The sequence below is a fragment of the Clinocottus analis genome, unplaced genomic scaffold, assembly GCF_023055335.1.
Source record: "Clinocottus analis isolate CAN_PGR_092001 unplaced genomic scaffold, fCliAna1.0.p SCAF_21, whole genome shotgun sequence".
Lineage (NCBI taxonomy): Eukaryota > Metazoa > Chordata > Actinopteri > Perciformes > Cottidae > Clinocottus > Clinocottus analis.
Window position 1 is genome coordinate 9,416,210 of NW_027175943.1, and position 27,784 is coordinate 9,443,993.

Sequence of the window (27,784 nt, forward strand, 5' to 3'; positions counted from 1 at the left end):
ATCATCAAAACTAATGCTCACCATGCAAAACCAAAAGCACAGGGGGGCCTCCGCTACCTGCAGCGTATTCTCCGACAGAGCAGTGCATTCAAACCTTCTGAAACCGAAGACGGATGCAAACACTTCAGATACAACTGCTGCAAAGCGCCGCAGATATCGGAGGTAGTAGAAAAGCAGAAACCACGGCTGAATGAACAGGCAATGAGGCGTCCAATCAGGGGTCCAATCGCTGATTATGAAAACCTTGCACTGGTATAGTGAGATGCATCATTAATAGAATTAATCAGGACTGCCAGAGATATCGCATGTGTCGGTTAAATGAAATGTCCGCCATAGTTCTGTCTCCTGAACACAACAAAGCAGAGACATGGCCGCTAACGCAAAACGGGTATGCGGGAATCAGCCGTCTCAACACATAAATGGGCAGTTTGACGATATCTCAGATTTTCCCGTAAACTCTGGCTAGAGAGCCCCCTCTGAGCTTGAAGCCTTTCAACCGGGAACCGAAGCGACTTCCTGCGGCCGCCAGTGTTGCCTGGCAACTTTCTTCTCGAGGAGGTTCTATCGGGAAACCGCAGTGGCCTGCGAGCGAGTTCAAAGACGGCGCCGCTCCTGAGATGGAGGCTGCCGATAATAGGAAGATGGGCGATACGAGCAGACGGCGAGATGAAGGGGCGCCGGCGCCACGAAGCCGCCCATTAAGACCACCTAAGAGCCGAGGAATAGCAGGTGTGTGAGAGAGAAAGCTGTGTATGTGTGTGAGGGTGTGAGATCAGAGTGGGGACGGCGTGTCATCCAGTGTGTCTTTCTACTTCTGTGTGTACACCAGATGTGTGGGAGACTTTTAGCGTCGGTGGCTGTGAGAAAAGCAGGAGAGACTGTGCTCGTGCATACGGGACACGGTGGTGGTTTAATGTCTGTTACCACTTTGCCATGACATGACATTCCAATGAGCTACTGAGTCAAATTAAAAAAAAAGGGCTCCAATTACACTGTAAATCGCACCGCAGACAATCAAGGTGTCTGAGCGCCTACCTGTGAGTGCAGCACGGAAAGAGTCGGGGGAGCTGAAGGTCTTCACGAGAATGGAAAACTGTGGGAAACTGGCCACTTGAGAGAACAACAACAAGTACCTGGCAATGTGTCTGTGTGTGTGTGTGCACAGTGAATAACCGTCTACATCATTTCCTATTCTATAAGGACCCCTGGACACATTAAAAATAGATGTCTCTCACACACATTAACACGCCGACTGCGACAAACACACACACGCATTAATAACAGCCAGCTAAGTACCAAAGTTCAGCTTCAGCATCGCTCAGGGAGCAGGTCTCAGTACCTGCAGAGAGAGCTGGGCTCTGTTCTGAAGTGAAAGCCTTCACTGTGGGGACGGGCACAATGTGAAATGCAATCACAACACATAGCAGGAAAATGAAAGGACAGAGGGGAGGGGGGGGGGGGGGGAGGAGAGGAGGTGGGCTAGAAGAAGAAAAATGGAGGATGTGGCCGTGAGGAAGTGAGACCCCTGGTGATTATCTGCAAACGCTGCAGGTTTGATCCTTCAGTTCTATGTGTGTGTGTGTGTGTGTGTGTGTGTGTGTGTGTGTGTGTGTGTGTGTGTGTGTGTGTGTGTGTGTGCGTGTGTGCGTGTGTGCGCATGTGCGTCCTTATAAAAATGTCTCGATACACTATTATCTTACTATCCTCGTGAGCAGAGATGGGTACCGAAACCCCGCATTGAAGACAGGAATATTGAAACGGTCTAGGCCTCTTTCATCTGCACTTTATTGTTTTGGTGTAATTTCACACTGCAGCAACTGCTCGTCTCTCTGTGTTCAGGACTGAGCTGCTTCAATGTAAGCATGATGTCTACTTATGGTAAAGCTGTGCCTCAATCTGTCTACGTCAAAGTTGTCAATGAACTTGACAACTTTTTAAAAGTTGCTGTTCTGTACCAGCCGGACCACAAATAGAGCTTGAAGCTGAAATCTTGAGTTTGAGGTTTGGAAAGAAAGGCTTCCTCCTTCCTCCTGCCATCAACAGCGAGCGCTCTCGCCTCGACAGCCCGTTGCGATGGAGCTGAAATGCGTCCTTGTTCCAAGTCAAACGAAAGACCTCTCAGGAATATTAAACGGCTGTGCGCGCTGTACTCCTGTTGGTACCAGTCGTCCACAACATTGTCGCTTCAGGAGCGACATGAATAAAACGCGGGTACAAGTCATGACAGGAACTTGAACAAAGTAAACTACTGAAGCGAGGTGACATCATGAGTCTCCCACAAAGTTTCTGTCTCTCTCCCTCTCTCTCTTGTGACCATGTCTCTATCAGCACCATCAAGGTCATTTCTTTAGCAAAGCCCCATCCTCTTCTTCCCCTCTTTACCTCTCTCCATTCCTCAACTGGGCCATTACCTGAAAAGGCCATTACCTGAAATCTCCTCTGAGAGATGGGGCTTGACTTTTAAGTGATGCTGTCATACTGTAGTTGAGCCAGCTTTCCGGCAATACTAAAGCCAGACCAGCTGTGATATAACCGTTTTCAGAAGGCTAAATACTCGGGGAGCTTTCACGGTGCGGGGAATGTGTGTTTTGTTTTTTATTAACCTAAGCGGCGTGCGCAATTGGTGACAATAATCATAAAATTGGTCGCGACAGATGCGCTCAGAAACTGTTCAAACACTCTTTTTCCAGAATTGCATTTACTGTCTGCACTGTTGACATCTATTTCCAGCCATTTTCAAATAGCATTTTCATTTTCACAGTTTTCGCACAGCACTTCATTTGAATCACAGGTAGACGCCGCATTAAAATTCCTGGGGAGAATCCAGTTGTTTTGCAGACCAATTAAAAGATGGAGAAAATAAAGCGCATTGGGGAGTTTGCAGAGGCTTCCTGAACACAACGCGACACTCGGGCGTCCTCGCCAGCGATGCATTTTCAGCTGCGGTGAGATGTTTTTCCTCAAGTCGAACAACTTCTTATAACAAGTGGTCAAAACTCTGCAAAGTCAATGTGCTGAGACCTGACTCGACAACGCAAGAGGAAATACTACCTCTTCGTGAAAAAGCTTCCTTCACAGCCACATAAATATTTAACAATAATCAAATACACCGCTATTCATTTGTATGCTTAATGATTAAAACGTGATCAAGGAGGAGTTCTTAATTCATTCAGGACCATTTTCCCGAATGTAATAAAATGCTCTAGTTAACCTGAACCTTGGGGAAATGACTGTATGATGCTGAAATAAGAGGAATGGGAAAAGAGAAAGCAGAAATCACAAGAGCCGCGTGTGTGACGGGTATTGGCTTCAACACAAAAACACACCTGTTTGGCGAGGTTGACGGCATCGGCGTGAAGTCGGTTTCTCAGATGAGGGTCCAGTTGGAACGCGGGAGCAATCTCCACCACCTTGGAAAAAAAACAGGATTTCATTTATAATACACGATGGGTGTGTAAATGCTTCAACACCAGCAAATCCTGCTCCTTGAACTGCTTTATTAACTCATTAGGACAATTACAGGAGCATCTGGGTAACACAGATTGTCAGTTTCTATTAGTTTAGACACCAAGGCTGGAAATGCACTAATTCTCTTGGACGCGAGTGCTGATTTTAACACATCAATGATCATTGAAAGAGAGCCGAGCCAATCCGAACTGCCCAACCCACAAAATATATGTGTTAAATTAATCAGCCACCTGAGCCCAACCCTGACTATTTACGAATAAGCTTGGTAAGAAACCTGCCTGACATCAAAGTACTGTGTCACCTAGTATCACTTTCATGTAATGGATGTTATTCTTTGAGGGCTCCCGGCCATTAGTAACTGCAATCCAGACACAATTTGGAAAATGTTCACCGTGTGCATTGGACTTTCCATCGTTCTGCTCCGTCTGCCATTTGGTACTGGGCAGGTCGTGCACAGGGGGTTTATGGGAGAGGTTTGGGTGAGCAGTGGGCGAATTAAAAGAATAAAGTCGCAGGCCATAAAACCAAAACAATGAACTGAAAGAAGCTAAACTGCTCTGGAGATCTGCAGAGTGAAGTGAGAATTATTTTGGCTCATCGAGTTACTTCATCCATATTTAGCATCAGTATATACAGCAAACTCTTCATATCTCATATGTCACCCAGTTTACCACTGAGCCTTAAAGCAGACATTGTTAGCACGAAGCCAACTGTAAGTCTGTGGTACTTTCACTTAGTATATTTCTAATTTGTTTTAATTTTCCCTGAAGGAGCCATTGGTAGTGGTAGAGTACATGTCCCTTCAGCTTCAGAAAACCAAATAAAGTGAATCATTTAATGTCAAATTCAGCCTTTCATTTAGTGTTACCCTGACCTAATAAAGCTCCGTTTCAGCTCTGTTTTATTCTACTGCATCCAAGAAGTTAACCCATCCAACAGAAATAACTGAATCCAGTTCAAAACTGTGTTATCCAGGTCAGATCAAAGCAATTTTTCTTTTTAAATCATCAGACCTCTCTTAAGAGTTTCATCAAATCATCACACACACACACACACACACACACACACACACACACACACACACAAAACAACTCTCCAAGTATGAATAGCACTTCCAAGACATGATGGAAAGCTAAAAATATCTGTGCTCTACCATTCCTAATCTTCTCAACAGGCGACTATTCTTGTTTCTGAGATTCAAAAAGATCTTAGATTAAGGGCAAAAGCAGATTAAGTCTCACAGAATCAAAGAGCAGCAGCTCTGGCATGAACAGAGACACTAATATGATTATTATCTATAATTTGATTAAAAGCAAAAGGAAGAAAGTGATGAAAACGCATGATTGAAACTGCTTCAAAGTGACAATAAGTAATGAAATATTACACATGTTAATCAATCTCCTCTGATGAAAGCATTGTTATATTGAGTGACAATTTAAATTCTGCGTCTAATTTGTTATTGAGCCTTTTTTTTTGTTATTTTGACAATCAGGTGATGCTGGAATACCGGATTTCTGTTTAGTACCAGCCTGAAAAAAAAAGAAAATCGAGGAAGAATATCCCCAGCTAATGACTGACAATCAATTTGATATTATATGCTATTAAATAAAGAGTTTTTGTTGATCCAAGTTGATCTGGTGGGGAATTATGTTGTCGAGACTCCCAATCACCCAGCATTATTAGCAGGAGCTAATTGTTATGGGTACATAATCCTCCTTGCTGCTCAGGACATCTATGATAGCCAGGGCCACAAGTGCCATAATAATCATTGCTATAATCAGGGCTAGCGTATTTATTAATGCGTCGCTTAATTGGCTTGTTTCCCCAAATAAAAAAAGGGAAATAAAACTCCGGCCTCTTGTATATTCAGTAGACAGCAGTGCTCGAGGCTGTAATTCCTCCCGATAACCTTTGTTTAATCATCCACTCCATGCTAATCTGCCCGATACTGCAGAAATGCAATGAAGATAATCTCAAATAAATTCAAACATCAAATTGGGTGGTATGAATTTCAAAGCGGGGGATTTCACCTTCTGGTGCCTCCGCTGAATGGAGCAGTCTCTCTCGTAGAGGTGGATGACATTACCGTATTTATCGCCTGGGGAGAGACACAAAGAGAAAAGTAGGTGAGACGATGATAAAGAATAGTAGATAATAATCAGTGATGTTAAGAAAATGGGCAGTGAAATAAACATTCGCTGGGGCTAAATTCACTCTGATACACGTCCTAATGATGGCCGCTTTTGAGCTTCGTCAACACAACTCAACCTGCATCACACATGGCTTAAAACCAACCAATCTGTACAGAGGATGAAAAGATACATCTTCAGTGTGAGAAGACAGATGGTCGCTCTCATCGTGGGGGTTCTTCTTGGTTGCATTCTCGCTGGCCGGACTACATGTACAGTACATCGCGTTTGAAAAAAGACACACCTAAATGTCTTCAGAATTTCTTCAACCCTCATACATTGTTCTCTTAAGTACAATAATGTGCAGCAAAAGACTGGCCAGGAAAATGTGTGATAATGGAAAGAAAAAAAGAAAGAAAAGCACAGCCCACACAAAATGATTTTTTTTAAATTAAAAATTACAGTCTCAGCATTTCACAGAAAAACTGTAAATGTTCATTTAAAGACTCACAGCCTAGGTTGATCTCTACAAGATAGTACAGTGGGCAGAAATGAACATCAGGTTTTGTTGTCATACAATCTGTCAATTATTGATTCTATAAAACATTTTTAAAAGGAGATGTCTCCAAAACGTCTTGTTTGGTCCAACACCAAAGATAAGAAGAAACTAAAGAGGCCAAACTTCCCATTGAAAGTGACAACAACAATTATAAACTACACCAAGACTCATTTTTGACACAATGTAGAAACAGTGCCAGCATGTGTCGAGCTTTGAATACGAGTGCAGGGCAAAGGGATATTGCGAGTTTATGACATTCATTTTTTCTCTTTCTATTATTTCTTTCTATTTTGTGGCGCTACAATTTACCGCTCAATCCAACATGTATCGAAATTGATATCATATATTCAAACAGAGATTGCAGCCCAGAACCTATTAGACCCATCTCACACAGTAAGACTGTGTTTAACAGCGTAAAAAGAAGAAGAGGCTGAAGAATAGGTGGGAGAAAAACACTCAGGTAGGAGGCTAAATGAGAGAGTGGGAGGTTGATTGAGTGAGTGAGAGGAGCAGGGCAATAAGAGAGCGGGAAACTGAAGGAAAAGAAAAAAACATTGAACTGAAGCTGAAGGAGGGAAATATGATAAGAGGAAAGGCAATAAAATAACAGAAAGCTGGCAATGACATGGCTTTTAAAAAGGTAATTCTGAAAATTCCCCAAGTCCCTCACACGTCCTAAAGCCAATGATTCATCACAGTGACCGCACTCACACGCACAAGTAATGTTCAAAGTGCAGATACACTTCCTGGAAGTGTCAGTGTTGAATTTCAGTTGGAGAATATCAAGTGGTAGCAGAGCTACGTTGGCTATATTGAGAAGAAGAAATGGCTGGGAGAACCCTCTGCTGGCCAATAAAGCTTGTCCACTCTTGTTGTTCATCCGTCTCTCTTCCTTTCTTAGCAATACCAGAGTTTAAAGACTCGAACGCTTCTTGCCTTCTTAATGAACTGAGATCAATTCACATAAACAAAAGAAACTGAGGCATAGTTAAAAGCAAACACAAAGGAAGTCGTAAATGCACTTACCGAGGATCTGTACTTCAATGTGTCTTGGCTTTTCAATAAACTTCTCAACAAACAGCGATCCGTTCCCAAAAGCCGTCAGGGCTTCGGAGTAGGCCCGCTGGTAATTCTCCTCAAGTTCCTGACAAACAGACGAGAAAAATCCATACATGTCAGACTTAGTGCTGCGATTCAAGAAGCAGGACAGTCGCAGCAAAGGATTGGTGTGGTTTCCAAGGCACTGACTATACATCAAGATCCTTTTAAATGTCAGTCAGTCAGTTTTATTTAGTAGATCTTAAAGCTCCACTTCTATAGTCTCATATTCCTTTTTGATACCCTGTCATTCACATTTCTTTCGTGCTTTTTGTTTTCCCTTTCTTTTGACACAAAAGAGATCAAGATTCTGTATGACATCTCTACGACCAGTTTTTGGGAGGTCACGAGCGAGCATGCTGGGGGTCATGACACAATCTGTTTATGTCAGTCTGTGACGGCCGGCAAGCCCATTCAGCTTTCTCCTATTGGGGAAAGCCTCAGTCATCATGTCCATCTTTAAAATCGGTCATCTCGGAGCCTTGAGAGAACACGCTCCTGGAGGCAAAACAAGCTTCTCACAAAACTCGACAAAAAAAAAAAAATCTTGTGAAAGAAAAGCGTGAATCTCGCGGACTACCAGACATTATACCACTGTGTAAAAAGGAAGTCTGTGCCGAAACAGTTCGACATCTGATCAGACCAGATGAAGGATACCAATTAGAAGGTGACAGCGGCATCAGTGTTAGACGATTGGCTTCATGCTGTCAAAGTAAAATACTGATCATGCTGAAGGCCTCACAACGGTACAAGGCTTTAAATGCAGTCAACACACTGTGCCTCCCACACACGAGGGTGTAGTCGTTGGCTCACAGTAAGTAAACATGACTCCGTATCCATTGTCTGGATTCATGAGTTTGAACAAGTATTGCAAAATGTCGACTTAAAGCAACTCAAACTACATTAATTACATGCGCACTGCTACAACTGCTACTAAAAGACCACTAGAATGAAGTCACACACCCAGCAGACTTGTCAAAGCACTGATGCACCTCTATTTTGACGAAATGACTTTCGAAAGACTAAAGTTAGCGGAAAATCCATTTGCACTCCTTCCACATCCGTTCAGTCCGTCTGTCAGCTTCAGCCACTGGAGCTCCGGTACGTGCCGTTCTCTTGTTCTCTTACTCTTTTCCTCTTTGGGAAGGCACGTCACGTCAAAACACCTCAACAAAAAAATTCCGTCCCTTTAATTACGCCTTGCTTATCAGTAAACATACACATCTAAAACCTACAATATGTTGAGGATCGTTAAGCTCACTATGTTAATTCGGCATACAAATGACCCACGAGCCGGTCTTAATAGAATACAAAGGCAGCCTACGCATTGTTGCGTGGGGTCCCAGCAGTACGGAGAAACCTCTTTACAATTTCCTCACATCATATCAGGAGCCGCCGAGGCCCCCGTGACTCAACTGAATAACTAGAAATGTCAACAACTAATTAATTAGACCGGGGTACAACTCAGAATAGGTCATGCTTTCAAATGGTTTGCTGACTTGTGAGGCTCAATGACTTCAGTGCAACACAGTTATTGCCTGCGTAGATCCGAGAGTGCGGCTGAGTGTCTGTACAGCGTCCACAGAGCATTAGCACCTTTTTTTCAATTGTTCTAGTGAGGAGAGAGTTGAAAAAGCTCTACATCCAGAGTCCTTTTCAGTGTGCTCCGATAGAGTCTACTTGAAATGTGGTATTTTGTGGAGGGGAAAAAAGTTAGTGATGCTTTGCATGACCTTATTCAGCGTGGCTTAGATAGTATTAGTTTCTTTAGGAAGCAGCCATGAAGGACGAGGAGGCAGCAACACTGTGTGCCGCTCAGATTCACCGCTGATCTGTGCCCTCGTCTATCTGATTGGACAAGATCCAGCTGCTGGCTGGAAAAAAGTTTGACATGGTCAAGCGCGAGAGGCCGACACAAAGGAAAGAGACCACACGCCTCCAGTTCCTCCACCACTGCTGGCCTGAGCAGCAGAGCTGCCTCTGGGACTCCGCTATAACAAACAGAGGTGAAACCGTGCCACTTCCTGGTTTCTCTGAGCCTCCAGCAGTTTATTTTCGCCTCATATTTGTTATTAAATCATCCACCAAAGGACGTTAAAACTCCCTTCTCATGTTTTTCTGTTCTTGGGAGACTTTGTTTTATTTTCCATTATTAATTTACAATATTTTGTAATAGAAAAAAAAAGAAAGAAAAGAAAATCCTAATTACCCTACCAGTGATCCATGGCATATACAATTGTATTCTTGGACCTGCGTGGCCCAGTTTCCAATAACAATCAACAGAGGTTAAGAGTGTTTTCCTTGGAGGTTTAAAGTATTCTTTATTTTTCCACAAGCTTCTCCCAATACACCACTTCTCTAACGGCCTGAAAGCAGTAGAATTATAGATCAACACACAGCACACTGTAGATGAAACAAGAAGCATTATGTGTAGACCATCGCCACACTTGTGAAAATTGTGATGCATAATGTATGAGGTGGCCTCTTAAACAGTGTCTTCAGTTTAAAAAGAGACTGAGAGTGCATTCCTCCTCCTTGTTGTTCTTGTTTAAAGTAGATGCTGGCAAAAATGTATCCTGCAATCTGGAGGTGACAGAGTGCATAGACTTTGACAGGGTGTAAGTCAGCCATCAAATTGGTATTTCCATGAGACTTTTCCATGGAACTTAAAATTGAAGAAACCGGTAATGTCATGTCGACCAGATTTCATATTAGCATGCTTTAACAGCAAAACCAAATGAATACTAGATCGATTCAAGAGTAACATTACTCAAAAAGCCCGGTTTCGGCCGACATGGCAGTGCTGCGCGGTCATCGCGGCGACAGCCCGTCATTGCTGTCTGGGTGACGGCGCCGTTAAAATGGCCGAGAGGAGGGCCATGAGGAGGACGTTACTTGTGATTTTCCTCCCCGCTGCTTTCCATTTTCTGATCGCATTTCATTCATGTTGCGCGATTTTTGTACGTCAGGGTATTTTAGCATATAAGGATTGCACATGTCGGATACTCGGCACACAGGTAAGACGCATTAGAAGGGTTTCATGATCATTTACACTTCGAGGCGCATTTGAAAAAAGTGTGCCCGGGACAGCTACAATATCAAAAAGACATTATTTTCTTAACGTCCTCTGAGAATGAGCCTCCATCACGCAGAAATCACTCTGAAATTGCTTCTGTCACCCAGCGACGCCAGAGTACACACGCCCAAACACACAGGTGATTGGCAGCCCGATAGATAAACCACCAGGTTGATATTTCCAAAACATTTCACCTTCATTCAACAATAAAACACAAAACTAATGAATATTAGTCTGGGGGCCTGTCGGAGGTCAAATTGAGTTTGTTTTCTCTTGGTTGGACACGTGTAAGGACAAGATTTGGGTCGTTGCAGCAAGCTGTTACATCACATCGCTCACAGACGTGCTAACGTGCGGCAGCGGGCGCCGGCTCACCTCGTACTCTCGGACCACCCTCATGCCGCGACCGCCGCCTCCGTACGCCGCCTTGAAGATGATGGGGAAGCCGTACGTTTGGGCAAACACCTGCGCTTCCTGCAGGCTGGAGAGGGGGGAATCTGTTCCCGGGACCACAGGCACCCCTAGGCAGAGGAGGGATAAGGGGAAAGGGAAAAAAACAAGTGAGAAATGTTTCCCTGCAAAGTATTCTGGATGCTGTGCAGTAATAAATGCTTAGCACATTCATTTAGTGGGATTTAGACGTCATATATCATGCGAGAACACCAGCCACTACTTTCACACCGCATTTGAGTTTGATAAGGTCAAATTGTGTTTTACAGCAGCAGGAAACTGCTTCATAGCTCAAAATGGGAGGAGGGCGCATGGAACACTGCATATGAATAGAGCTTAATTTTTCACCGTTTCTTGCAGTGGCAGATGAAACAAGTTAAAGGCTGAAAAATATGGTCTAAAAATGAACATTCCCCCCACAGACATAATTAACGCTTGGAGTGTAAAAGCCTTCAAGCATCTGACTCCAGCAATCATCTTGTCTTTGGTCTCAGGGCTACAATTATTTGACGTTACCAAAATACGAGCCGTTATATAGCAGGTGTTTCCACTACTCCGGGCCTTCCCGTACCTGCGCTGATGGCCAATGATCGAGCCTCCACCTTGTCTCCCATCTTGCGGACCGTTTCCGGGGACGGTCCGATAAACATCACGTCGGCGTCCGCGCAGGCCTGAGCAAAGTCTGACCGCTCGGAGAGGAAACCGTAGCCCGGGTGGATGGCGTCCACATTGTTGTCCTGAGAAGAGAGAGAGGCATGCATGCAGGAAAGGTTACTCCCATTCATTACATTGCTTTCTAACTTTATACTTGTACAAACACATCCCACTGAAGATAATTAAACTGAGAAAGGGTTTGTGCAAAAAACTATTTGCCAGTGGAACCCAGAAAATGGAAATGTTGCCCAGCCAAGCAACAGGAGTTCTGTTAAATACAGAGCCACCACGGGGCCCTGGTTAACACTTGGCTGACTACCGGTGAGGGAAAGGCATGCTTTAACCACACGCTGTCTGCTGGCCAGTGAAAGGAACGTATGCATGACTTGCAGCAAAAAGAGACTGTGAGCTAATGACACACTTTATTCTCATTCCAGCTCGGTTGCAATCGCCTCAATCATCATCTAGTCAATGGACACCAGCAGGAAACTGAGCGAGTAGACAGGCACATATAATCTGAGGGTCAGGGGGAAGGTAGTGAGAGGAACACACTCACACACACACACACACACACACACACACACACACACACACACACACACACACACACACACACACACACACACACACACAGAGGGTAGCAGACAGATACAGTAGCTGCCGAGCTTGACAGATAGAGCCATCTCTAGATCAGTATGTGCCATCTGCTCTTGGATACGAGGCAGACTATAATTATGGGCTGTCCCGTTGTTAAGGGAGCCGTTACTGGCAGGCCAGAGGAGGCATAGAGCCACACATACACACACACACATACACACACAAAATGCAGCAAGTGCATGCTCACAAGCTAGTAGACCGAGTCACAGACAGACGAGAATGCGAGGAGACACGGACAGTAGGTGAAGCAGGATTATACAGTCGCGCTGTCACAGTTGCAGGCGGACGCACACGTTTTCACATACAAGGTGACACACAGAAGGTACCGGGACAGGCATGGATGGTTATTTTGGCCACACAGTTACAGGGTGATAGACAGCGTGAAGAAGACGTACACTGAATATGAAAGAGGGAGCGCAGGAGAGGAAGAACACACAGGAATACACACATACACACACACTGCTGGCATAGGGTGGCTGGGCTCCCAGATAGGCAGAAGGATTTTTGAGAAATGAGATGGATGGCGGATGGCGGATGGCTTCCGACTTGGCTCGGTGACCACATGCCCACGCAGAAAATTATAAACCATGAGAAATTGATCTTAGTAATGATAATGAACAACTGGCAGCTCGTCCTGGAGGACGGAGAGGAGACGGGACGGAGAGGATTGGAGGCAACAAAGCACCAGATTTGATGTAATGCAGTGAAAAGTGGCAGCGGGGAGAAAAGGGAGGGATAGAGAATGATGGGGGGGAAAAAGAAGCGATGAACAGTGTTTGAGGGATGGACGGAGAGAAGTTGTTTTCTTTTCCTTCCTTTTAGCCAAGCTAAATATAGACCTCGGGTGAACAGAAAGGAATAAAAAGGGATCTGCCTGTCTGCTTCGATGCCGTTGAAATACATCAAGTTTTGCTCCATCAGTGACAGCTTCCAACTTTAGGAAAACACAGCTACCTTCCTGAAGATCAGATGTAAGGTGAACAAGCAGAGAGCATTTTTACCGACTGTAAAAACTTAAGTTGAATCAAAAACATCGAGCACAACATATCAGGGGAACACAGTTGCATGTCACTTTCCCCCAAAACTACCATCTGTCATTTTTACTGCAGCTTCCTGTATCCGTTGTATTAAAAAGCTACAACATGGTAATAATTGAGCTTTTTTTCCTTTAAGTCAGGCAAGCTGTTACCCTTGATTCCAGACCATATCGGTGGTTCAAACATATGGAGCATTTAAACATACTGTGTAAATAAAGCTCATTATTATATTGTGTTATTATTATTATTAATATTATTATGTTACGTTAATTGCCTACCGGCTCCAGCTCTGCAATTAACGCACAGACAAGAAATGTGACTTCTACTTCTCATTTCGCTCCCAAAAAGAAAGCGAACAAGCAAAGTGTTGCACTTCTCTTCAATGCTAAATCAGATTATATTGTATTGTATATCTTGGGTGAGTTTTTGAAGATCGAGAGAAACCGTTTTTTCAAAAATCTAAAGGCTACTATTGGCACCACTTCACCGTGCAATGGTGGAGCCGATGTCTGAGAGCTACTCTCATGAGAGTGTGCTGCGAATACAGCCTGTCGTCCTGAGATCAGCCAAAGCACAAGCTCTTCATAGTACGAAAATGCACTTGCATTATAAATTCCTTGAATACTTTCAACTCATGTTTCCTTTCTAATAGATGTGTTAGAAGGCCTGGAGGCGCCTGGCAAAGACATTTAATATATATATATATATATATATATATATATATATATATATATATATATATATATATATATATATATATATATATATATATATATATATATTAAATGTGATCTCGAACCAGGCGGTGCGAGCATATAACGAGCTTTATTAGTCAGTGAACGGCAAGTCGGGGTGGAACAGAAAAAGCCGACAGCGCGATAAGCGCCTGTAAACTAAGCAGCGTGATAACCTGAATGTTTGGGATGTCAATACAATTATACTTATGTCCCTACTTAATAGCGAGCGCGAAACAGGGAACTGGGCCAGGGCACCGAAGAAGAGAGAAATGCTCCCGAGCTTCCTTTAAGAAATATATATATATATATATATATATATATATATATATATATATATATATATATATATATATATATATATATATATATATATATATATATATATATATGCGTACCATGATGAAATTCAGTAAGGTCTTTTTTGTGAGCTCTTCCATGCCCGTGTTTCAAAGTGCACACCCCCAGTTCTTAATGCTTGACTGTCCGATAGTTATTTGCAATCTTCAAAGCCCGAACCGATGTAAACCCTAATGACATCGCTGAGGATATTTTCTCAGACTTTGGACAGATCCTCCAGGGCCACAGAGGTCATTAAGCATTAAAACTATACTCTCACAGTATTAACCAGGACGAGGAAGCTAAAGTTGAAACATAAAATCCTCTCGTTTCCCTTTTCTAAAAAGTGAATCAATTTACCCCCCGAAGCAAAAATATGGCGTTATTCTTTAGTAGGGAGAACCCTTTATGATGCCATCTATTACCATCTGTTACCTTGGCTACTTGGATGATGCCGGGAACGTCCAGGTATGCCGCAACAGGTGGCAGACCTTTTCCAATCAGGTAAGCCTCGTCTGCCTTCTGCCTGTGAAGACGAGGGCAAAGGATTTCATTTCAATGTGATGGGAAGGATGCAGCGAAAGCAAACAAAAACACACAGATGTGCACCAGCTCCCAAGCACACAACCATTATGTCCTCATGGCAGCATATCCAAGCTCAGTATTGTGGGCACCGGTACTTAGTCAAATGAAGCCCGTTTTAATTACTCAGATGAGTCCTCCAATCAGCCTTCTTTAGGCTTATGTTGTATACGGAAAAGGGAGGACAGGCAGAACCAGGTGGTGCGAGCATATAACGAGCTTTATTAGTCAGTGAACGGCATTTTAAAAGACGGGAGGCATTAAAAAGTCGGGGTGGAACAGAGAAAGCCGACAGCGAGGCAGATTAGGACGTCGCGCCTGTAAACTAAGCAGCGCGATTACCTGAATGTTTGGGATGTCAATACAATTATACTTATGTCCCTACTTAATAGCGAGCGCGAAACAGGGAACTGGCCCAGGGCGCCGGAGAGGAGAGAAACGCTCCCGAGCTTCCTTTAATTGCGGTTGGCTCTAATCAACTGGTCGATATCCTGCAGAGGCGGCCCGGCAGTTTACCGAGACATCTGTCGGTTACGCTTCCTTTACTGAAACCCGTGTGGACCCATTGGGCTTCAGTGTGGCAGAGCGGACGCACCTGTGCATTTGCCCCGTGTCTTGCTCGGAGTAGACAGCCACGGTTCGAATCCCCAGTTCAGTGCAGGCTCTGAACACGCGGATGGCGATTTCACCTGAAAGAAGAGAGGAGGACAGGTGTGGTGAGTGGACGGTGCAGGATGTGGTTGTTTTACTCATTTGTTTCGCCGACCAGAAGGTTTTATTTCCCTTCCTCCCTTTCACTTTTATTCTCTTTATTTTCTAAATGCGCCTTTCCTTTTGTTCCACAGTTTAGCGGATTGTGTGCAGTGGGAGGTTGCACTTCTTTGTCTTTCATCTATTTTTCATAAGCACTTGATTTACATGATTTTATCAACATCCTTTGGCATTGGCCCGATTTCATGACACGCGCTTCCGCTGAGAGAATACAATTAACTTTGATTTTCTTTATGCCATACATGAGACGGGAAAACAAGACAAATCCATCTGGTGTGCCTCATCATACTGTGCAAAATATCAACAAGAGACTGCAATAAGTCTAACGTTTCTTCTCAAGTTTGAGAACACACTGTGTAAAATCTCTGCTCCAGACAACCAAAACACTGCCTGCCTTTCATCTCGCTGTCACTGGAGCCAAATACTGGTTTTTATTAAACAACACACATTCAGGGGGAGGGAAAAAAAGTTTTGTCACTATAAACTAGTAAGATGTGTTGAAAGGGCGGACAGAATTCAAACATTTGAGGAGCATTGAGAACAGAGGAAATAAAGAAAGTGAATTCTGGAGAAGGACAACAGTAGGGGGGCATGCAAGGATGGAAACATAAGAGAGAACAGAGAGGAGAGGACACGCCACGCAGATGAAATGCAGTGGACTTAAGGTGAGAAATCTAGGGAATGGAAGGTGAGGACACACAGAAAGTGTATTGGAGAAAAGAACGATGCAAGAAGAGACAGAGGACATAAGAGTGTTTAAAGAATTGAGGTAGCAAAAGAAACACACACTTTGGCAAGTTCAACAACATGATAAGTGGAGAGGAGACGAAGACGGTGGATGAGCGGATACGAAGTAAGGAACACAACAAGGACAGCAAACAGGAGCGAGCTCACAAGGGAAGACAGCAAGGGGCTCAAGAGAAAAGCACATCTGACAAGTGCGGGAAAAGACAGGAAGTGCAAAGAGAGGAAGGAGCTGAGAGAGGGGACGAGGAGCGCAGAAAGGGAAGGAGAATATTCGGGGAAAAAGGGTCGAGAAGATGGCGAGCAAGGAGATGTGCTTGGTGAAGTGGAATCTGGGCTGATATGATGTGATGGTCCAGTCTCTCTTTTCATCACATGCACACGCGCATGCACACGCACGCATGGAAGCTGGGCACGGTCCAGTGCACTGCAGTATTATGAATGCGATCTAATGTGCTGTTGATATCACGTCACGCCAATGTGGAGGAAGGAGATTGACATCTCAGTGAGTGAGCGTCTGCATTTGTGTGTGTGTGTGTGTGTGTGTGTGTGTGTGTGTGTGTGTGTGTGTGTGTGTGTGTGTGTGTGTGTGTGTGTGTGTGTGTCAGAGACCACAATCTATTTGACTCACATTGACGGATTAAAGCAGTTATGTAGCGCCTGTATAAGAGGGTAGACATGAATGTATGTATGTATGCATATTTAAAATACAGACTCGGTAGGAGGCCGACGAAGTCACACGTGTTGGGAATTAGCGTCGTATTGAAAGCCAACGCGCCAATCAATCTTAAAAAATGAAGCGCTAAACCAAATCAAGCACTTTTAATGTGTCTGCAGGTATGAACATTATGGGTGGGTCTGAAAGCCAATTTGAATCAAACGCATTGATTTGTAACTCTAATCCTGCACATCACCTGGCAGAGTCGACTTTAATTGCACAGCGACAGCCTCTCTGTACAGCATTAGCATTAATACGCAGTGGTCCGATGATTACAAATATTACCAACGCCCGCCAGTCATGCTGAAGCCGAATGTAACAGCCCTGTTGGCGACTGCTTAGTGTTTAGAAAACTCTTGGCTTCTCTATAATTATATTTCCATTCAGACCTCAATGCCAGAATCCACTGATGGTCATTGCTTGCAGCTTAGAAAGAAGTAAACAAATATATATTTGCATATTGGTGAGTTCAATTTACCTTTGTGGGGGAAAGACTATTTTAAAACGGTATAACAGGTCACACATATTTTTTTTGCTTTCATAAAAGTAATATTTAAATATATAGAAAACATCTGTGACATAATACATGCATAAAAACAAAAAAAGTAATATTAATACATACACCCTCAAATAAAATTTCCGAGCATACAGCGACAACTGTGGGCGCAGCTCTGTTTCCAATATTCGAAAAAAGAAAATAGTGCTTTCGGATTAAAGCAAACAAAGCTAGCTTGTGCAGCCACCCACATACAATGTGTGCTTAAATATTAGCATGTGCCAAGTAAAACGTTGGCCATTAAATATTAAAGAGTCTGTTCTTTTGCCTGGAGAACATTGTAAAAGTCTTCACTTCTTTTCTATCAGTATAAATTAAACTGTATTGAGTTTAATGGTGCTGTCTGAACCGCTTGTCTTATTCGGTGGTGAATTGGTACTGTTGGGCCGTGGTCTCACCTCTGTTGGCCACCATGACTTTCTTGATTGGTCGATACTCGCTCCGCGGGGCAGAGTGGGTGAAGCGGGGGGAAAGACATGCCCTCCTCACAGTCAACAGGCCGAGGCCGCCTCGGACTACAGTGTACCTCAACATCCTAGCGGAAGAAAAAGAACAATAATGTTAAACATAAACATTGTCTATACGGCTAACAGCGGTAAGTGGAGGGAAGAGGCGACAGCGCTCACACAAACACACAAAGACGTCCAACATTCTCTCTGTTACAGAATACAGAGTATATTAAATGGCAAATTAGTCAAATATGTAAACAATTTAACTTCAAGTGCCTTGTTCAAAAACCCCAAACTTCTATTTTCTTATAATCTCCATGTAGAAACCATCTGCTAAGGTCAGTTTCTTAGGTAAAAAGAAGATGCTTTAGGGAAAATAATATAAAAAAGCAAGTAATGCTTTGAAAGTGATTAAACAAGAGGAGTGATCCCTATGTAGAGATTAAATCTACTAAAGCAGCAAGCTCTATTAATTATTGCCGTGGGTTGCGTGTTCCTTTCATGGCACTTTCTCCAAAATATTTCAAAATCGGTGTTACTGATATTTAGAAGGAATCCGGGATAATTCCAGTATTCAGGATGAAAAACTACTACAAGTACATCATTTGAGAACTGTGCGCCTGACTGAAACTTTGTGAAAAGACAAAATTTGAATACAATCTGCAGATTAGCAACTTGGCAAGTGTCAGTTTGCCTATATGATGGCTGAGAGTATAGATGTTCAATATATTAACATGAATAAACCACATATGAGCGAGAAGCTATTACATATGACATGTTTATAAAACTATTTGATAAAAAGCTAACGATCAACCGTCACAATTCATGTTTAAAAGTATTTTTTAATAATAAAAGCAGCACACAGATTTGTTTATACATTCAAAACACATTCATAACACTATTTTTTAGTGTAGAATCACACAAATCTTGGAATGACAGCTCACAGTTGTCGGATCAAAACATCTCCCAAGAATATTTGATTTCCATAAAAAGGAAGGAGGGAGTTACAAAGCCAATCAGCTGCTGCTCTAAATAGCAGCTGCCAATCAGCTGCAGCTGTGTCAAATTAAAGACACAAGTTTCTGGTGTGTTTGTTGTTGCAGCAGAGGGGGAGGGGGTTCTTAAAATCCCAACAATGAAACAGCAACTCTGTGATCAAAGTGGAGCAGGCTCGCTGCACATGAATGAACGTAATGAACAAGATACTCGTCCGTCTCAGTTGGGAACCTGTGCCCTCTCTCAATTATAAAGGGACTATATTCTAACAAAATAACCATCCAACTATAGCATGACGGAGGGAATAAACCACACAAAAAAAACATCCACGGCACCCAACACTGGCATTGTGCTTAGACGTCCAATGTCAAATATAGCCATAACCACGTGTGAATACCACAAAAGGTATACATGTACATGAAGATGAACACGCAAGTACCATCCCGACCAGCTTTACTGGTGGGAGCTGTTTGACAGTCAGCCTGCAGAGACAGAAGCCGTTTCTTCTTCTCTGATGGAGGCTACACCATAAACACAGTCCTTTGCTGCCACACTGTGGCCAAAGAGCAGCAATGCAGCCAATGGATACCACAACTAAGTACAAATGCCATACCTTCAACTTAAAAACATAACATTGGACACTAATCTAAAGAGCCTCGGATCACAACAAGGGCTGGCATCCATTTAAATTTCTTCGAGTCAAATAAAGGATCATTCTGCACAATGACTTTCTGTTTGTTACCTGTGGTTGCAGGGTTTCACTTAAAAGGTGAATAACCACACATGTCCTATATAGATTTAAAGCTAATGAACGGTAGTGTCTGTGATGGACAAACCGTTACAATAACTAGCCATACAATGACCTACAATGATGGTATTCTAAAGCTAACAGAATAGCTCAATTCACCTGCAAACACACCCTTTTAGGCCGCAAATGACCGTCTGAAGATTGCATGCAGTGGGAGCCAGGCTGAAACTGTATCTTGCATCTACACAAAAGCAACAACGTCACACTTTGAAGCAGATAGAGTTCCCTGAATAAGAAAGGGAGACAACAGCATACCAGGTACAGGACCAGACAGACGGGCAAAAACAGGTCAAATACTACCCTGACTTAAACTTACCTCTCCAAAAAGCTGAAGTACAACGTATTACCAGAGAAGTGAATCATGTAAATATACTGTACTAGCGGGTGGATATGATGGCCAGACGGAGAGAGCTATGATTGGCTAAGTCCTCTTAGTTGTAACATTGTTAAAGCCTTAAAGCTACAATAAAGATGACATTTTAACTACATAATACAATAACCAAGTGTTCCATGAATGTTGAACGGCTCTACTACAATCAAGCAAAACTCCTATTTGGGTGTCAAATTGAAACAGACGAAACGTATTTTTTTTTTTTTTTTAAAAAGGTGACATGTTGCAGAAATACATCCCATAACAGAAATAGTCACAGCGTCAGCATGCATTGATTTAAGTAAAAAATTATGTGTACAGAAGATGGATTTCAGCAATTACCAGCTTGCAGCCCGATGATGGTTAATTTAGGATGTGGCTTGTAATCTAAAATGCTCTTTGATCTTCTAAAAGCTGGAAATCTTCCAGACACTGTGCCTGTAGTGGAGAGAAACTTTTTGACCTGAAATAGTGGACGGTGATGATTCTCCCATGATATGTCATGTTGTAAACAGCTGATCCAAGGACTGAAAAACAACCTCAAAACAGGAAGCATGCCATCCCTCCTGTTCAATGACTGTTAGGGACGGGGACATTACTTTTTGCAACGCGCTAGACAGTGTGGCTGCCAAACAGGCGACTTTAAGCTTCACGTAAACCATCTCTACCTTTCCTAAAGCAACTTTAACAGAAACTGTAATATATTGAAAATGTATATTACGTACTGTAGTGACTGTCTTTTGTGAGGCTTTTTTATTGGGATTAGAAATAACTCCTTGAGACAAATAATTAGCTCTTTAGTTTCTCTACTAAATGGTAAAAGTTTAGAAATCAGACGAAGAAGTTTAAAAACAATGAATGTGATAAGAGAGGTCATTCTTTTCTAACATCTAACAAGCTGTTCTTATTGTAAGATTTCTCTCATTTTGATGCCCTTCAACAAGTTGGGAAATGATGCTCACTGCCCTCTTCCTTCCTTCCCGTCTCACTACACCGACGAATGGATCCAACAAAAAAATGGGCCACAGCGAGCGGGTCACTGGACACGCATTGCCAAAACGCAATGAGGCAAACTCAAGGGTAAACTGTGGAATGACAGGAATGTCAAACAGCGTGCGTGCCGGTAAAATTTCAGGGCAATTTCACCCCAAAAGTGAATTTTGCTGATTCATCTCCTTTTAAGTGTATTTGGTGAATGCTTCAGAAAAAAAAAGTTCTTTGTCAGGATTCAGCCAAAGAAATCAATGGAAAGACGATTAAAAAAAAGAAGACTCCTATCTTGGCCTTCAGACAATATTCTTACGAAGCCACAAGAAATTACCACGTCAATATGACCACGTAAATCAGTGATGCAACTCCATTTATTGTTGACTGAAACAGAAGTTTGGTCCACTATATACAAACAATAACAGATTCCAGTCACAGTTCAGTGCTCAGACGATCGCCTCACATTCCACGTCAGCGTCAAGCATTTTTACAAACGCAAAATCTATATCGCTCGAGGGAAAATGCAACAAAATTCCACATGTATTCCACTTGGCTCTGCTTGACCACGCAGGACTGTATATATGGCATCACACACAGCAAACAGTCATCAGTAAAAAAAATAGTATAATAGTAATTGCTGGCATCTATAGCCACCTTATCACCTGCAATAGTCGGCTCAACGACAGTAGCTTGACTATGTGGTGCAGAACACATACACCCCAATCAGTCAATGTCTTGTAATCCCGATATGTTATCTGATTGGACCGATCGGTTTACGGCTTTAAACTGCGACTGTTGGCAAACAAACAGGCTCAAGATAATATATCAGCCGATATCTTTTCAGTCACACCGATCATGGATTCACGGATTGCATTATAGTGTTATTTGCAGAAAAAGCTACAACAGTAACAGAAAATCCAAGTCATCCAAATACCTGTTCTTGCTTTACACACACACGCACACACACACACACGCGCACACACGCACGCACACACACATGCACGTCCCTCAGATGGATTACATCTGAATCAGTTCCTGTGCTTCACAGTGAGCTACACAGGCATTATTCATGGCGCTTCCCATTCATTTTGACTTAATAAGGAATACTCATTAGCTTCCTTTTAAGATTTATTTTTTTTAACTTTGTTTTGAAAGCCATCAATTGTACTGAACAATTGTGTCATGATCAAATTAATATCGCAGTCAATCTGATTATAAAGCACGTCTTTTATGTAATGAGCATCAAGACTTCCTGATATAAAGGGAATGGAACAACCTATTCTTGAGCATAACATCTATCCGATATGTTGAAGCCACAACCCCTGTGGTAAAGTTTCCCTGACAGACCATTCAAAAAGGTCCCCATTATGTGCGACACAGGAATGTGACCTTTGTTTCTAAAAAGGATAACTAGGGTCCGAAGGGGGGATAGCCTACTTATTTCAGATGCGGACAATCCATTCCACTTCAAATGAGCTCAGTCATTCTATAATCTACCTCACAGTTTCACAGAAGAAACCACAAAAATATACTAAAATGTCTCTTTCAAATAAAGAGTTGCGTCGCTGTGATGATTATGGTGCTGCAGCTCCCTCCGCTTTCCAGGAAACAAGAACCAAGAGTCAACCTGGAGGTTCAAAACAAGTTGTGTACCCATCATTGTTGCAAACGTGAACAAATTTGTAGTGTCAACTAATGCTAGAAATCTATAGTTTGGTCATAAAGGTCCACCCGTTTCTCAACAACTTGCTATTTGAGTCGAAGGACCACAAACCACACTGTTGGACCATCTTCATTACAGGCAGAGAAGAGCGCTGTCAAGAAGTTCAACAAACCTTTACTGTCCAACCGCTCAACTCGTCTCAATCCTGAATAAATCAGCTTCAAAGCTACTGCAGCACAAAACAAGCACTGAATTAAATTAGTAGGGCAGCCAAAATGGAATAAAGACGTTTGCTGCCAAATGTACTCTCTAACCTTCTCTCTCTTTGTTGTCTTATCTCTAAATCTCTCCCACACAAAGTGTCCTGTCCTCACAGGAAAGTTTCTGAATAACCAAAATCATTCTCAACCTTTGGAGTATATATCGGTCTGACAGCACAACTAAATCATGACACACATGCTCTGCCGCATGCACACATCAGGCAACCCTCAGTCTTAAGCTAAAAGGCCAAAGGCCACTGAGAACTGCCTGCCCGTTGGGGGGCTTGAAGGAACCGAGGGGTTTTCTGGGTCATACATTAACCGAGTGATCAAAGTTCTGTTACGTTTTGACGTACGTGGCCGTGACGCACAAACACAAGTCACTCTGGCAATAACTTTCCCTTGATTGACAGATCACAGGGGCAAATCAATACAAGGGCCATCTACCAGCGTTTGTGCAACAACAAATGCCTTTTTTCATCCTTTGCCGGAAATGTCTGACCGTTCAGAGAAAAGACTTTGTATACTGTGTGTGTGACCTGACTGAGAATGAGCATTATTATGTTGGGCCTAGAACACCCTCTCAAAAACACGGGACTGCCAAGATGTTAAGCTGAGCATCGCAAGATGTGCATTGATATTTTATCAAAGTAGCTCCTTCCCTGTGAAGTCCCCTGCATTGTGTATTACAAGGGTGAGAAGCACAGCACTCTTCTAGAGATTCCTCCGCCACTTTAAACCTAAATCCTGGGATAAGCGGCATTCTTTGCCTTGAGTCCGGCTTTTAAAACCAGGGCTGGGAAGAGTCTTGCCACGTGCTAAGATGCCAAGTTGCTTTAAAGAGAGCAGAACGTCACACAATTCCTTGAAGTCAGTTTCCTTTTTTTACGGTATGACATAGAGGAACACAGCAAAATGATATGCAGATTGCTTTAATAAGACACCACCTGAAAGCAAGGGAGGAGGGGCAGCCAGGACATAGCATGGGGAGGTTTGTAAACAAACTGGAGCTAGCATGGCTTAACTAAGCTAATTATGCAGTGTTGCATCAAACACTGTTACTGTCACTAAGCTCAATCACTGTCCTCACACTCACTGCCATCCTACAGACACGTTTTGACACCCTTTCAATCGAAATAACAAAGCAACGACAGCAAATGTAAAAATAAATAATTGTAACCAAGTACGAGGTTTGGTACATTGACGGATTATTGGAGCCAAATAAAACTGCTCCATCGTGCTCTTGACTTTCATTGTCACACAGCTTCTTGAGCAGCTGTGTCAACAAGATGCCTCAGTCTCCTGCTGCTGCTTTAGGTTGAAACGTGGTGGATAAACACTAGATTTAAAGTGCATGCTGTCGTCCTTGACCCTTTTTCACATCGTTACTGGGTTGTTTGCGTGGTGGAATAGAAACCACGACATTATTTAACATCTTATCTTTTTGATAGACATTTCTTTGTTATTTGGAGGGGATGTATATAACGAGTCACTGCTCAAGAAAAGTTGAAAAGTTTTTACATTTTGTAAAGGAGAAAGTTCTTGGCCAGGGATAACCCTTGAACCAGCCTACGGGACACATTTTGCCAAACCCTACGTCCTCTGTGAAAAAGGAACGCTTAAAATGTCAACTTTCTAAATTTAAAACTTTGCTTTGGATTCACCTGTCTGCGAAAAACGTTTTTGCTGTCTATAACTGGAGGTTACACAGAAGAGTCATGCATAGCTGCTTTGACATTTCTTGCACACGTTTATAGTTTTTGTGTGCTATAGTGGGTGAGGGGGCTGAGAAGAGCACGAGAGCTTCTCAAGTGACATATTACTACCTCTTTGACCTCACAAAACCTCGAGAGAAGAAGCAGCTGAAGGAAAGCCGTCTGTAATGGAGAAGTAATTTCATCCGTGCCTACAAGCAGAGCAAGTTGCACTACTCGCAGTGCTTTACCCAAACACAAACGTGGACAAAGTATCCAAAAATAATCTTTGTTGTGCCCTTTGAAAGTTACATTTTTGAATGAAAGTGCAGGGACACAGCTATTCATTTTCAACACTGGTACCTGACCAGTTACAACGACCAACTCAGACACCACTCATCACATATTGGTTGAACGGGGCATTGCCAGTATGAAAAGAAGGGACAGTTTGTCCCAGGAAGCATTCTTTTTTTATTTTCACTCTTTATTTCATGGTACAAGAGAGAGGTCTGATGACCAATCAGGTGCCAGAGGGAAAAAAGAAAAAAAATCCAGAGAGGGTGAAGTAAGTCAGTCTCAAAATATCTGTGTATCTGTGTAACAATTCAAAAGGGGCGGAAATACAATTTGTCATATTCCTTTGTTGCGATCACAACAGCTCAGCTGTCCCGATTGAAAAAACACAAATGTCATCTTAAGAGATTTATGAGGTGGAATGTACGTTCATGCAAAAGGGAGAAATGGCACCTCTCCATCGTTGTCATAAATTGATGAAGAGGTGTCATAAAATTATGAAGGATGTGTCCCAGTTGCCATGAACATTTTATGCGCATTACCTCGGCACTACTGTCATAACATCAAGATTGACGAGTGAATGGCACGTGTCCATCATACACTCAAGGCCACTACAGTCCCTTTAAAAAGGGCTGCACGACGACAGCCTGTTTCTACCTGCTGATCACATGCTTGCTGTAGGATTTAGTGTAATACTTAAAATAACTGTCCTGTGCTTGATCACTACAAGTGTTCTACATGTACCACTCTGGTTTGGAGGCGGAGTAAAGATTGCTTTGAGGATGAACAAACTGTGCAGTCAAAACAAGAGCGCATGCATGGGTCTAAAGGTGAGTGACCAAATCTCTGCAACAGAGGAAAAACCCTGTGAGGGGAAATCAGGCTAGTACTCAGTCACACACTTCCTGGGTGTGCATCTCACAGGAAAACAAAGCCTGATGTGCAAAGTACAAGTTTCAACATGTAAACATTTTATAACTCTCTATAAAAATTAAACTACCGCACCCCTTCTCTTGAATACGAGGATTTTCATGTAAATACCTACATCTGTTCAAAGGAGCCCCGTTTGTATTTTACCTCACCATCATTGGTGCATGTTTCAGCTTTGCTGCAAAGTCACAATGTTACAAACCTACATTAAAAAATAAAAATAAAGAGTGACCTCCTTCCTCACCCAGAGAGTCCTTTGACCCCACGTGGGTACATTCTGTTATGAGGAGTAAAAAAAGTTTTCGTGTGCACAATTTAGCTAAATAAGTGGAGAGCTAGCAACATGAACGAGCCAAACTAGTTTTTACTGTACACATATATTTGGGTTCAGGTAGACGAGCAAGTTGCGACCTTCTTTCTGTCGCGAACGTGCACATTTTTTTAACACGTTGACGAGAGGGGCGGGGGGGGCAAACCGAGGCTACGCGTGTAGCCCCTCAGACAATCCCGGAAGAAAAACATGGAAACAGTTTGTCTTTAAGACAAATGAACTCAATGACAGCCACACACACACACACACACACACACACACACACACACACACACACTCAGGACTCATTCATACTCGTACACACACACACGGTACACATCAGTACTCACATGCTGCTGGTGCTCTGTCGGTGTCAGCAAATGATGTGAATCCGCTGGCAAGTAACCGGACACCGAATGTAAACAGTCGACTATCAAGAGTGTTTATGTGTGCGTTTGCTAACCCCACACACACACGGACACACGCATGCACACACTGAGACACTGCTGCTCCGAAGAGGAAGAGGGAGATAGGGGAGTTTATATGTATATATACACACACATACACTACACACAAACGGGCGCACACACAAGCACGCGGAGTGACTTCGGGACGGCCGAGCGGACGCTGCAAGCGTCGCCACGCACGCTGTCACGCACACACTCCTCGCTCAGTCCCTCATAGGCTGTCAAGGCGCTCGGACTCTGAAGCTAGTTGCTAACTGTCTTCTACTGTGGCTAAATTAGCTAGCAGCTGGCACCGCCTGTCTCCGTCTGCTGGGTATGGAAGAAGTCTTCTACTGCGCCTGCCTCATACTCCCTCATAATCTCTCTCTCTCTCTCTCTCTCTCTCTCTCTCTCTCTCTCTCATAAGCTTTCATCCCTCTGTTTGACATGACGCAATCTGGCCCGCCTTCTCTGCTCTGAGCCAATCACAGAAGAGGGCACGACAGCATGCGATGAGCGGCAGTATTTAAAGAGCTCGAGACCAACAAAACCCCTTTTAGGGTGAGCAAGTGTAACATTTATTTTGTACACATTAATTACATTTTAATCATACATAATATAATTTCTGTTCGTCAGAATGGTATTCTCATTTGTGTCTCTAGTATGTAATTAGGGACATCTACATTATTACTAGTAGATGTTGTATTTTCAAGATATCTACAATACAAGTGTAATACTACAAACTAAATTTAAGATGCCGTTAAATATTGAATAGCTTGACTGTATACATCTTTAATTACATTTGTCAAAACGAACATATATATCCACAAAGATTTTTTACTTTCCACAAATATCATTACAGATATTCACCAGATCATTTATCATTTATTACTTTTGGAATTATGGACCTGTACTAGTCTTCCGCACACTCAAAGCGCTTTTACACTACTTGTCCTTCACTCATTCACACGCAACCCTAACCCACTAACCCCACGAGTGTAATTA

At 42.8% G+C, this 27,784-nt stretch overlaps 1 protein-coding gene across 1 annotated transcript in view; it reads right to left on the minus strand.

Moving 5' to 3' along the window:
• pcxb (pyruvate carboxylase b) overlaps nucleotides 1-27,153 on the minus strand; it is a 253,655-nt gene extending 226,502 nt beyond the window's left edge. Inside the window, exons 1-9 of the mRNA XM_068587655.1 lie at nucleotides 26,684-27,153; nucleotides 17,971-18,107; nucleotides 15,379-15,472; nucleotides 14,637-14,727; nucleotides 11,352-11,517; nucleotides 10,706-10,851; nucleotides 7,183-7,300; nucleotides 5,499-5,566; nucleotides 3,327-3,410 (exon numbers count right to left, since the gene is read on the minus strand). Of these exons, the coding sequence (XP_068443756.1) occupies nucleotides 3,327-3,410; nucleotides 5,499-5,566; nucleotides 7,183-7,300; nucleotides 10,706-10,851; nucleotides 11,352-11,517; nucleotides 14,637-14,727; nucleotides 15,379-15,472; nucleotides 17,971-18,107; nucleotides 26,684-26,685 (906 nt within the window). The 5' untranslated portion in view covers nucleotides 26,686-27,153. The remainder of the gene's footprint in view (nucleotides 1-3,326; nucleotides 3,411-5,498; nucleotides 5,567-7,182; nucleotides 7,301-10,705; nucleotides 10,852-11,351; nucleotides 11,518-14,636; nucleotides 14,728-15,378; nucleotides 15,473-17,970; nucleotides 18,108-26,683) is intronic.
• Between the last annotated feature and the right edge of the window lie 631 nt (nucleotides 27,154-27,784).